This window comes from Heterodontus francisci, chromosome 2 (genome assembly GCF_036365525.1).
Source record: "Heterodontus francisci isolate sHetFra1 chromosome 2, sHetFra1.hap1, whole genome shotgun sequence".
NCBI lineage: Eukaryota > Metazoa > Chordata > Chondrichthyes > Heterodontiformes > Heterodontidae > Heterodontus > Heterodontus francisci.
In genome coordinates this window covers 92,124,708-92,137,350 of record NC_090372.1, presented here as the reverse complement: position 1 = coordinate 92,137,350, position 12,643 = coordinate 92,124,708, and the positions used below count along the sequence as shown (strand labels likewise).

General features: G+C 42.3%; 1 protein-coding gene across 3 annotated transcripts in view; it reads left to right on the top strand.

Moving 5' to 3' along the window:
- The window catches only part of fam221a (family with sequence similarity 221 member A), a 106,205-nt gene extending 97,604 nt beyond the window's left edge, over positions 1 to 8,601 (top strand). For all 3 annotated transcript variants that reach the window (XM_068050895.1, XM_068050886.1, XM_068050875.1), the window contains 2 exons: positions 5,184 to 5,269; positions 8,351 to 8,601. In XM_068050895.1, the coding sequence (XP_067906996.1) occupies positions 5,184 to 5,269; positions 8,351 to 8,452 (188 nt within the window). In that variant the 3' untranslated portion in view covers positions 8,453 to 8,601. The remainder of the gene's footprint in view (positions 1 to 5,183; positions 5,270 to 8,350) is intronic.
- The last annotated feature ends 4,042 nt before the right edge of the window (positions 8,602 to 12,643 follow it).

Below are 12,643 nucleotides of genomic sequence, written 5' to 3'. Positions count from 1 at the left end.
TACTATGATCACAGTCACATTGAATGTCATTTGTGACGTTGCTAAGGGCCATTTCAGTACTGTGGCAGAGGTAGAAACCTAATTGGATGGACTCAAACATGGAATGGTGGGAAAGATGGACGTGAATTTGGGAAGCAACAACAGATTAAAGGGTTTGGGAGTGGAAAGGGAAGTTGGATATAGGGTGGTAGTTTGCAAGGTCAGTGAGGTCATGGGAGGTTTTTTGAGAAGTTGATGATGGCATATTTGAAGAAGAGGAGGACAATATCTGAAAAGAGGGAACTGTTAACAATATCAGCTAACTTGGCATCCAGAAAGGGACATATGTGTTGCCAACAGTTTGATTGGAATAGGGTCAAGGGAGCAAGAGCTGGGTCTCATGGACAAGATGAGCTTGGAGAGAGCAAGGCAGGAGATGGTATAGAATCTAGAGAAAGATGTGTGTTAAGGGCTAGGGAAGTTGTGGAGGCTGGCGGGGATGGGGCGGGGTACTTTCGGGGAAGAGAGGGAAGTAAGAGAGGCAGCTGAACAGATGACCTTGATCTTTTTGACAAAAATGTCCATGAGCACCTCGCACTTGATGTTGGATATGAAATTGGAGGAGGCACAGGAGGGTGGTTTAAGAAAACGGTTTGTGGGTAGAGAAGAGGAAGGAGTTACCTTTGCATTCCAGGATGATCTTTCAATAATGAGCAGTTTCAACAAGGGAGACAGGACCCGAAAGTGGCTAATTTTATAGCACAGAAAGAGGCTAATTTGCCCATCATGTCTATGTCGGCACTTTGCGAGAACAATTGAGAATTAGTTCACTATTTTTTCTTGTCTTCCCATGGTTCTGTTCCTCTGCTTCAAATCTAATTTTCTCTGGAAACAAGAAATGATCTTTACCTCCATCATTCTGTGAGGCAAAACGTTCCATGATGAAAAAATCCTCTTTGTAAAGAAACCTATAACTTCTCTCCTCATCTTTTAAATTTTAAATGTTATGACCGCTTGTCACTGATTCCCAGCCAGTGGAAATAGTCTTTTCCTATTCAAATATCAAGCCCATTCATCATTTTTAAAAAAGTGATTACATCTCCTCTTAACCTTCGCTGCTCCAAATATCCAAATGTCCCAATATCTCGTCTCTTCAAAAACTATAGATTCCCATCTCTGACATTATACTGGTTAATCCATGCTGTAAGCTCTTTGTGGCTTTAATATCCTTTCTGGAATGGGGCATCATTATAGAAAGAACCATAACCAGGAGTTGCGACGTCAACTTAATCCCATTTTCTTTCTATATCCATTTCCTTCTCTTTGAATTGCTTTTCATGAGATCTTGAATATTGACCTAAACAGGCAGATGGGAACTCAGTTTAATGTTTCATTTGAAGGACAACATCTCCAATAATCCCACCTAAGTGTCAGCTTGGGTTAATGGTCACACTTTTGCCTTTGAGTCAGAATGTAGTGGATTCAAGCCCCACTCTAGGATTTAAATCCAAAATCTAGACAGACATTTCCGTGCAGTATTGGGGGAATGGTGCATTGTTGGAGGTGCTGTCTTTCAGGTGAGATGTTAACCAAAGCTTTGTCTGGCTGTTCTTATGTTAAAGTTCCCTTGGCAATAGAAAAAGAGTAGGAGGCTCTCCCAGGATCATGGCCAATATTCACTTTTTAACCAAAAATTCATTACATACCATTAATTTGCTGTTTGTGGAATCTTGTGAGTAGATTGGTTTCTGTGCTTGCTGACATAGCAACAGAAATTGCATTTCAAAAGTAATTAATTTAATCTGGTGTTTTTCAGTGTTCTAAAGATGTGGTAAGGCACTATAAAAATCTTCAATATTGCAGCAATGCTATCTAGATTTTGTACTCCAATTCTGGTATGGAGCTCAAACTCTCAGCATTATGACCCAGAGTCAAGAATTCAATCTGCAACCAACCATGCCAAACTGATACTTCGGGGAGGAATTTAAGTACACAACAATGGGTGGGTCGAGAGCAGGTGGAGTGGGGGCCGGGGCGGGTGATGGTGAAAAAGGCCTCAGGAAACCTGGCAGCTGAAGTGCATTCACAGCACTGCTTATGGGCTGGGAGGCACGAGTGCCTCCCCCTCCCTGCCCCATACAAAGGCCCTTGGGTTTGGGGATCATACCCATCTTCATTCCCCCTATTAGGGTCTGGAATCGTGCATGCCCACCACCCCACTGGGTTGTGGATTCCGTCTACCTGGTCCTGGGTCCTGCTCTGGAGTGCTCCCCACCCGACTGGAAGCCAAACTTGTCAATCAGGCTGACTTCTGGGTGGGATTCCTGTCAGGGCCAAAAGACGAGTAAAATACACAGCATGAGGGGAAATCTGGACTTCCCATCCAAAATTTCAACCCCCCCACCACCAACCGCCCCCCCACCCTCCCCATAACCCACACCTATTAACACCCAGGCCATGGTGTTAGTCTACCATATTTAAATTCTAAACTTCGCAATTATCTGTTGTATAATTTCAGTATTCTCAGCATTCTAAATATTGGCTAGTTAGGAGTAATAACAGTATGACACTTTTATCAGACAATTGTCCACACAGTTATAAATAGATAATTTAGACAGATATTCCACTTGTGTTCTTGAAGAGCATAAGTATAATAAATTGCTGGGAGAACTGTAAAATATGAGGGAAAAAAACAAATGCACAAAACTTACATAATGTTGGTGTAAATAATTATTAATAAAAATATATAAAAATCTAAAATAATACAGGGACATACATGGGAAACACTCTCTGTTCACACTCAATCTACAGCAAATTCCTGGTTCTTCTAAATATTAAATTACATTGTCACATAGAAACATAGAAAATAGGAGCAGGAGTAGGCCATTCAGCCCTTCGAGCCTGCTGCGCCATTCATTATGATCATGGCTGATCATCCAACTCAGTAGCCTGTTCCCGCTTTCACCCCATGCCCTTTGATCCCTTTAGCCCCAAGAGCTATATCTAACTCCTTCTTGAAAACATACAATGTTTGGCCTCAACTGCTTTCTGTGGTAGCGAATTCCACAGGCTCACCACTGTCTGGGTGAAGAAATTTCTCCTCATCTCAGTCCTGAAAGGTTTACCCCGTATCCTTAGACTAAGACCCCTGGTTCTGGACTCCCCCTCCATCGGGAACATTCATACTGCATCTACCCTGTCAAGTCCTGTTAGAATTTTACAGGTTTCTACGAGATCTCCCCTCACTCTTCTGAACTCCAGTGAATATAATCCTAACCCACTCAGTCTCTCCTCATACGTCAGTCCCACCATCCCAGGAATCAGTCTGGTAAACCTTCGCTGCACTCCCTCTATAGCAAGAACATCCTTCCTCAGATAAGGAGACCAAAACTGCACACAATATTCCAAGTATGGCCTCACCAAGGCCCTGTATAATTGCAGCAAGACATCCCTGCTCCTGTACTCGAATCCTCTCACTATGAAAGCCAACATACCATTTGCCTTTTTTACCACCTGTTGCACCTGCATGCTTACCTTCAGCGACTGGTGTACAAGAACACCCAGGTCTCGCTACATATTCCCCTCTCTCAGTTTATAGCCATTCAGATAATAATCTGCCTTCCTGTTTTGCTACCAAAATGGATAACCTCACATTTATCCACATTATACTGCATCTGCCATGCATTAGCCCACTCCCTCAACTTGTCCAAATCACCCTGAAGCCTCTCTGCATCCCCCTCCCACCCAGTTTTGTGTCATCTGCAAATTTGGAGATATTTGGGCGGCACAGTGGCGCAGTGGTTAGCACCGCAGCCTCACAGCTCCAGCGACCCGGGTTCAATTCTGGGTACTGCCTGTGTGGAGTTTGCAAGTTCTCCCTGTGTCTGCGTGGGTTTCCTCCGGGTGCTCCGGTTTCCTCCCACAAGCCAAAGACTTGCAGGTTGATAGGTAAATTGGCCATTAGCAATTGCCCCTAGTATAGGTAGGTGGTAGGGAAATATAGGGACAGGTGGGGATGTGGTAGGAATATGGAATTAGTGTAGGATTAGTATAAATGGGTGGTTGATGGTCGGCACAGACTCGGTGGGCCGAAGGGCCTGTTTCAGTGCTGTATCTCTAAACGAAATTACATTTAATTTCCTCATCTAAATCATTAATGTATATTGTGAGTAGCTGGGGTCCTAGCACCGATCCCTGCGGTACCCCACTAGTCACTGCCTGCCATTCGGAAAAAGACCCACTTATCCCTACTCTTTGTTTCCTGTCCGCCAACCAATTTTCTATCCATCGCAATACACTACCCCCAATCCTTTAATTTTACATGCTAATCTCTTATGTGGAACTTTGTCAAAAGTCTTCTGAAAGTCCAAATAAACCACATCCACTGGCACCCCCTCATCAACTCCACTAGTAACATCCTCGAAGAATTCTAGTAGATTTGGCAAGCATGATTTTCCTTTCGTAAATCCATGCTGACTCTGCCCGATTCTACCACTGTTCTCTAAGTGCTCTGCTATAAAATCTTTGATAATGGACTCTAGAATTTTCCCCACTACTGACGTCAGGCTGACTGGTCTATAATTCCCTGCTTTCTCTCTACCTCCCATTTTAAATAGTGGGGTTACATTAGCTACCCTCCAATCTGTAGGAACTTGGAAGATGACCACCAATGCATCCACTATTTCTAGGTCCACTTCCTTTCGTACTCTGGGATGCATACCATCAGGCCCTGGGGATTTATCGGCCTGCAATCCCATCAATTTCCCCTACACCATTTCCCTACTAATACTGATTTCATCTAGTTCCTCTCTCTCACTAAGCCCTGTGTTCCCCAACATTTCTGGTATGATATTTGTGTCCTCCTTTGTGAAGACAGAAGCAAAGTATGCATTTAGTTGGTCAGCCATTTCTTTATTCCCCATAATAAATTTCCCTGTTTCTGACTGTAAGGGACCTATCTACATTATTACACATACAGTAATAATCTGTAACAAACATTTCTGAACAACTATAATTGTGTCACTTCTTTTCCCCCTCAAACTGAAATCTTCCTAGTATTGATAGAGCCTACAAATTCATATAATTTTGTAAGATATTCAAATAGTTATGTCCAGTATAAAGTCTGTACAAATTAAATAAACTATTCATATTGTTGAATATGTGATTGAAAACTTTATTTCATAAATTTACCTGTATCTCTGCAGATGTCTATGGTTTAAGTCGATTCGCTCACCTTCCCACAGCCGAGGAACGAGACATGGCTTACTTTGAAAGCCGTTACCAAGAACGGGTATGGTCACATCAGTGTAGTAAATATGAAAAGAACCTATGAAGTAATTCATTGAATAGCAATAATAATTTTTGAAATAGTTTTTCTAAAATTCAGAGTTATTCTTTTATTGGAAAGAAATAAAGAACAGCCAAGGGTGACAAAACAGTAAGGGCTACAAGAAGGGTACATATAAAGAAACTTGCAAGGGATATAAAAATCAACACAAAAATCTTTTACAGTTAGTAAGAAGATGGTGGTTAAGAGCAATGCCTTAAAAACTGATAATGATATAAATTAAGTAAATGGAGAATATGTTAAACAATTATTTTGCGTCAGTATTTACTGTAGAGAAAGCGGATAGCATGCTGTACAGTCCAAGGAAACTAAAATTAAAACAGGAACAGGGACTCACCAAAATTAACAAATTAATTAGTAATGGCATTAAAGGGTGACAGATCCCTCGGACCAGATGGTTTTCATTCCAGGGTTTTAAAGGAGGTAGGTGAGAACATTGCAGAAGCCCTAACTATAATCTTCCAAGGTTTTCTTGATTCAGGAATTGTTCTTTTAGATTGGAAAATTGCACATGTCGCGCTGCTATTTAAGAAAGGTGAGAAAGGGAAACTCGAAAATTATAGAAATGTTAGCCTGTGAATGGTGCCAATTGGGGCCCTTAACTGGGCAATTAATGCCCAATTCAGGGCCTCATTCAGCCGCCACCGCATCTAGCTGTGCAGCGGGCAGCCCTGTTGCCGCATGGGAAGCATGGCACAATAAACTGTGCGGGCTGCTTTCTAGCACCGGGAGGCGGTGGTGGGGGGGGGGGGGGGGGGTGGGGTCCCTCACTTAGTGCCTGAATGAGGAACCCAGCATCAGGAAGGGGGGGGGGCCATTAAGAGCCACCCCCTGCCCTTGTTACTGACCCCCCTCTACACTCACCTTCCCACGACGCCCATCACGCAAGACCCCTCCCGCCCTGACCTACCTGTGGCCTAGGTCCAACACAGCTCCTGGGCCTCGGGTAGGTGCTGCACTGGCAGTAACCACCTACTCTGGGGTGGTGCTGCTCAGTGAAAGAGTTGCCCACCTCTTATTGGCTGCAGCTCTCAGAGGGCAGGACTTCTGTTTCCGGGGTCCTTGATCCCGTGGAAGGCCCACTGCTGTCCACTTAAGTGCCTAATTGGCACTAGATGTCGTGGGTCTCCCATAGAAGAGGCCACATGGGGTTCTCAGCATGGCTTTTTCGGACGTCAAGACCTCTATTACCAGGATAATATCCCAGCCCATGTCTATAGATCAGATTGACAAAGGGAAGCATGTAGAAGAGGAAGAGGAGCAAGCCAAGGATGGATCCTTGTGAAACTCCCAAGGTGTTATTGCCAAGGTGGGAAGAAAATCCAATACAGGATATGCTCTGGTGTGGATATTAAGGAACCAAGTGAGGGTGCTTCCAGAAAACTGGACAGTGTAGAAGAGGCATTGGAGGAGAATGGTGTACTTGAATGTGTGCGGTCAAGTAGGGATAATGCATCACGACCACAGTGACTGAGAATATCATTCATGACTTTGGTTAGGGCTATTTCAGTGCTGTGGAAAGGAAACCTGATTGAAGGACTTCAAATGGACAGTTGTAGAAGAGATAGGTATGGAACTACAAGGCGACAACAAGAAAGAGAGATTAGAGATGAAGTGGTGGTTTGTAAGTTAGAAGGGTTGAAGGTGAGCAGGCCATGATGACTGATTTTGAAAGGAAGAAGCAGGCCAGAAAGGAAAGTTGGGTGCTCAGCAGTTTAGCAGAAATGGGATCAAGGGAGAAGATGTGTCTTATGGATAAGGTGAGCTCAGGGGGCATGTAAAGAGATGGGAGAGAAACTGGTGAAAGATTGGAGAGGAATAGCCTATTCTATGCCAGGCAGAGTTAACAGTGATAACATATGTTCAACTGGGTGGTGGAGGTGGGCCAGTGATGCTCACCTCCAGGGAGACTGGATATAGGGCAAATGGAGACTGACCTAGTTCATCTGGCATATTAAGCACCTCTACCTCAGAGCCAGTAATACTCACCTTAGAGTACTTCCAACTGCATATTCGAGGAAACTCAGTGTACATATGGACAGACACCAGACTGTAGTCTACTCCATAAACTAGCAAAGCAGGACTTGCTGACAATTGTGGTCCATCTAGCTCACTGGTGAAATTAAAATTTCACTTCCTCAATGCCTCACAGAAATAAACAGTAAGATGACAGATGCTCTAGGTCACCTGGCCGTTATCTACACAAATGGAAAATCCACCTGGAGGTGATCCGCCTGAAAATATTTCAGGCCTACAGGTCCCAGAGACAGACCTATTTAGCCTTCTGGACAATAATCAACTTCAATATTTTTGCTTCAGGATGGAGGCTTGAGACTGGAAGGTCCTCCTTTTGTGGACTAATATGTTTATGCACGCTTTAATTTCCCTTGATCCCACAACATTTTTGAAATTTCATTTCAGTGCGGTGAAAACCAGCCTTATTGGCTCCACTTTTAAGATTTTCCTACATCCCAACTCTGGCCGGGGGTACTGTTCCACTACACCACAAGAGTCATGTCTTTCCCGGCTGACAAATAGATATTTCATCCACATCCAGACACTTGGCCATCTACATTTTACATCACTAAACAAAATTCGATATACTGCATACAATTCCTAGTTATGTATAACTAAAGCCTTGCAGTTATCACAAAAAACGGAATTTTGTGTCATTTGGAGCTAAAAGGGTAAAACATAGTTTTTGTAATATGTCAAAGGCACCATGAAACGTAGTATTGAGGTTGCACCTACAATTTTACACCATGAAAAGTACTAAAAGGTTGCACACAGATACATGACAAAAGAGCAAGTCAAAGAACAGAGTTTGCAAAGTGAAGAAAATCTATAATATTGCCCTTTCAAAATGTGGATAAGGCAATAGTTAGAAATCAAACATATGACTAGTCTTTAGTTGATTGAGGGTGTAATATTATTGATCTATTGCATTCATGTAAATGAATTTTACCCATAGTTGTTGCAATATAACATTTATTACGATAGTTAATACACAACTATCTATTTCAGCTCAAGATGGAAAAGGCTGCTGCTAAGGGACAGAAAAAAATTCCTGCATCTAAAGGTGAAACTTCACAAGTGCCAAAACCTTCAAGAGGACCGAAAAAATGAAAGTTCTGAATATACATGCACTGAAATTGCCCTTTTCACTTCCCAAGTACATCAGCCACATTATTGATGTCACTAACCCATTCTACGTGGACTAAACAGTGCAAACTTTCATTGTTGTCAGTTTCAGATTTGAAAACTTAACTGAATTTCATCAAGACATTTACCTTTGACATTGTCATCCTAATACAAATAAACGTCTTGAACATGAGAAATATAAATTGTTTAGAAGCTACAGCAAAGTTATTTCTGAGAAACATATCTTTTGAAGCATTTTTACCATAATAATCTCTGTAATGACAAAAATATTCAGGACAAAAAAATCTGCCAGAAGAATCGCCAAGTTGCTGCTTTTAATAGGAATTTGAATTATGGGTCTCTCCTGTCATTCACATTCAATTAGATAGGCACATCCTCATCGGCTAATAGCAGCAGGAGGATCACCCCTTCTACAGCTGCAGAAGTTATGGGTAGGAAATAATTCAAAGATAATATAGAAAGAAGTATTTTGAAGCAGGTTCTGCACCTGAAACATTAACTGGTCTGTTCTCTTCAGTTACTGGTTAACTCGCTGAAGGTTTCCAGCATTTTCTGTTTTTGTTTCCGATTGTTAGCATCTGCAATTTTGTATTTGCATAACAGAAAGCAAATTGCATTTAAATAGTTCCTTTCTCGACCCTAGGAGGTCCCAAAATGTTTCAGAACCAATGAATTAATTTTGAAGTGTAGGCACCATTAATATGTAGGCACATGTGACAGCCAATTTATACTCAAAAAATCCTACAAACAGCAATGAAATACATGACCAGATAACCTGTTTTGATGAAGTTGGTTGAGGGATAAATGTTGGCCAAGATACGAGAACTCTACTGATCTTGTTTGAATGGTTTAATTTTTTTGTTACATCACAACAATGTGCCTTCAACATAGGAAAAATGTACCGACATTTCACAGAGGTGTGATCAAAAATATCGACACCAAGCCAAGGAAGGAGGTATCAGGAGTGGTGAGTAACAGCTTGTTTAAAACAGGTGTGTTTTAAGAAGGGCCTTAAAGGAGGGGACAAAGTAGGGAATTACAGGGCATGGAGCCTGGGCAGCAAAAGCTACCACCACTAAATAGTGGAGCAATGGGGGGTGGGGGGTGGTGGGTTGCACAAGTGGTCAGGGTCAGAAGACTGAAGAGTTTTGGGGGAGGGGGAGGGTGAGGAGTTGGAGGGCTGGAGGCTAGGGTGGGGCAGGAGGGAAGGGATATGAACATGAACATTATAAATTTTAGACATTGGGGGTTGGGAACCTATGTAGGTCAAAAGAACCTGGGGATGAGTGGGATTTGTGCAGTATACGATAGATAGTAGAGTTAAAATTCACAGAGGGTGGAGGATGGAAGAGTGGCCAGAGAGCATTGGAAAAGAGATCCACTTGAGCAGACAGATTGGCTTAACATATCGCCAAAATTAGCACCTATGACAATGCAGTACTTCCTCAGAAGTACATAGAAGCATCAGTTAGGATTGTGTGTATTGAGACCTGGACTGTGACTTCAACCTACAACCTTTGGCTCCAAGATAAATGCACTATCTTTCAGCCAAGCTGATATCTACCAGGAAAATACATTTTTCAGTAATAAAAGCTATTCTGCCAAAGATGTCTAGTTTCAAATACTGCAGGATATTTATAATCACACATTTGTTGCTGGTTAGCAACTGTCATGCACAGAAACCCATTACCATGCTTTCCAAGCAAGCTAGGGAGACAGTCACACAGTTAAGTGTTAGCTTTCCTAATATGGAGTGCAAGCACTCTCCCCTATGGTCATAATTCACCTATCTCAGTCTGGAGAGCTTATGTGCAGGTTGGGAAGAGCCAATGCTTAGGGATCGCGAACTGTGGCCAGGGCTTAAGCATCTAAAATCACGCAGCTTTACACTAGAAAGTACTGGTAAGATTCTTGATGCTTTTCCAACTAGGACCACCTTACCATTAGGGCAATGAATTCAAGTGGAAAGAATCCCAGCTCTTAGCAACAGGTCTACCCCTCCAGATCTTATTATTGAGCCAGGTTAGTTGGTCAGTCATCAACATTATTATCTGATTAGCATCTGCCATAGATGGTTGAGTCATTCCAATTTTTCATTGCCAAGAATATCATCTTGATGCAAATTCACTCCAAAAAGAAATATTTTCCTTTTGCCTAAGATGATAGTCACCAATCTCTAGTTTGTCATTGGAACATTGGCAAGTACAAGTTTAAGTCCTTGCCAGATACATACCAGGAACTTCTCATGGTGAGTAGCACAGTTCACTACAAAATCTGAATACATAGTATGGACACAAACGATACCCATTAAATACTAGTTTTGCTATTTGGAAATGTAGAGTTTGGCAACAACTGCTTGCTTCTCTGCAACCTAATGATTGTGGACACTGAACCTTGGATATATCAATTTGTGTACTCATATCTGATTTTCAGATGATGCCTTCAAGCAGCTATTATCATATTTTAAATATTCCTCAGTAGCTCCGCAATAGATATCTGACTTCAGCCTGATGGTAGGATCTAAACAAGATAGCTTCCAATTTCTCAGTCACCTTGATGTTCTGGATAATGCCATGCACAATTTCACTCCAGACTGAAGAATCTCAAGCTTCCGGAAAGTTCCTAAATGAATGACCATGGGCGGAGTGCCTCCCTTGAATGGACATACCAAGACGAAACCCTTTGGAATTCTCATCTCCTATTGTTTGTGGTCTTACCCAAAACTCAATATCTATGTCTCCGAGCTCGAAACTTAACAAAGAGAGCTGTAAGAAATCAGTCAAATCATAAGTAAGTGCAAATTGCCACCATCCATCCCTCATTGTGTAGAAATAGCTTCGAAATTCAAACTGTTCTGGGTGGACAACAGAAGTATTGATCCGGTAGTCACCCGACCAAAACTAATCGCAGATATCAAATCTTATTGCTCCAAGCATCAGGGAGAGACTCTGCAACTATCAGCTGCAGAGAGAGCAGCAAAGGCAAAACACCTATGCCTTAAAACTGGAGACTACCACATCTTAAGGGCTCCAAGCCTGTTCCTTTTCAAGTTCACCTGTACTAGAAAATCGACCTCCTAGTAATAAGACTAGAATCAATTAACTTCGTGACCTGCTGAAAATCCACCCCTTCGAGAAAATCCTGCAATGACTTCGATCTACAACTCCAGCTATCGAATCCACCTACCTACACTTCAGGAGTGAAGATGCCTTCTTCGACGGGCCCACAGCGAATGCCTTTTCCCCAAGACGAACCAAATCATGTGACTTACGAACTATTCCTTCGTTTGTAATTTGTAAAAGTGCACTATCCTCTTTCACGGCTTTCTTTCTCGAGTGTATGCATGAGTGGTGAGTGAGTGGCATAGAGTCAGACTTTTGGAGTGAACTAGTGAATAAGAATAATCCTCTTTATTTTAACCCGTGAAAAGTGTGCTGCTGGTTATTCAAATTGGCCTTACACTCAGGGGTTAAGAAATACAGCCATCTTCCTTTAAAAAAACACACTGATTATGGACAGTAAAGGGAAGAGAACTGGGATTTCAGTTCTCTCTCAATTCTGTCCTGAACAATATTTGAGCTAAAGTTGCTGAAATATTGATACCGATGTACAGGGGAAGCCTTAAGGACTGCAATCTATGCAATTGCAAGGGATCTAGAGCCAGTCAGGGGCTCCAAGCAGATCCAGTGCAGCATATATTTATATACCTTTATATCAGCAGATATTGCTTGTTTTAGACACACTTATAATCTATAACGTTTGTAGGATTCCAGCGGTCTTGTAGGAGGTGCAGGGTGGCCTGGTGAGAATGCTAATACTGCAGCAATTTGAATATTTCAAAAACATCCATCATTATCAGTGATTTCATTTATGGTCAGTTACAGACATTTCCTTCAAATGGCTCCTAATAGTGGCCCCTTCATCATGCCCCAAAATCACAAACTTTGACCTGGTATTATTGGGGTTCATTGTTAAAACAATTTCTGCTCATCCTCATTTTCCACCCCATCAGCCTCCAAATCCAAAGGATCATCCTCTGCCATTTCCGCCACCTCCAGCATGATGCCACTACCAAACGCGTCTTCCCCTCCCTTCCCCTGTCAGCATTCTGAAGGGATCATTCCCTCCGCGACACCCTGGTCCACTCCTCCATTA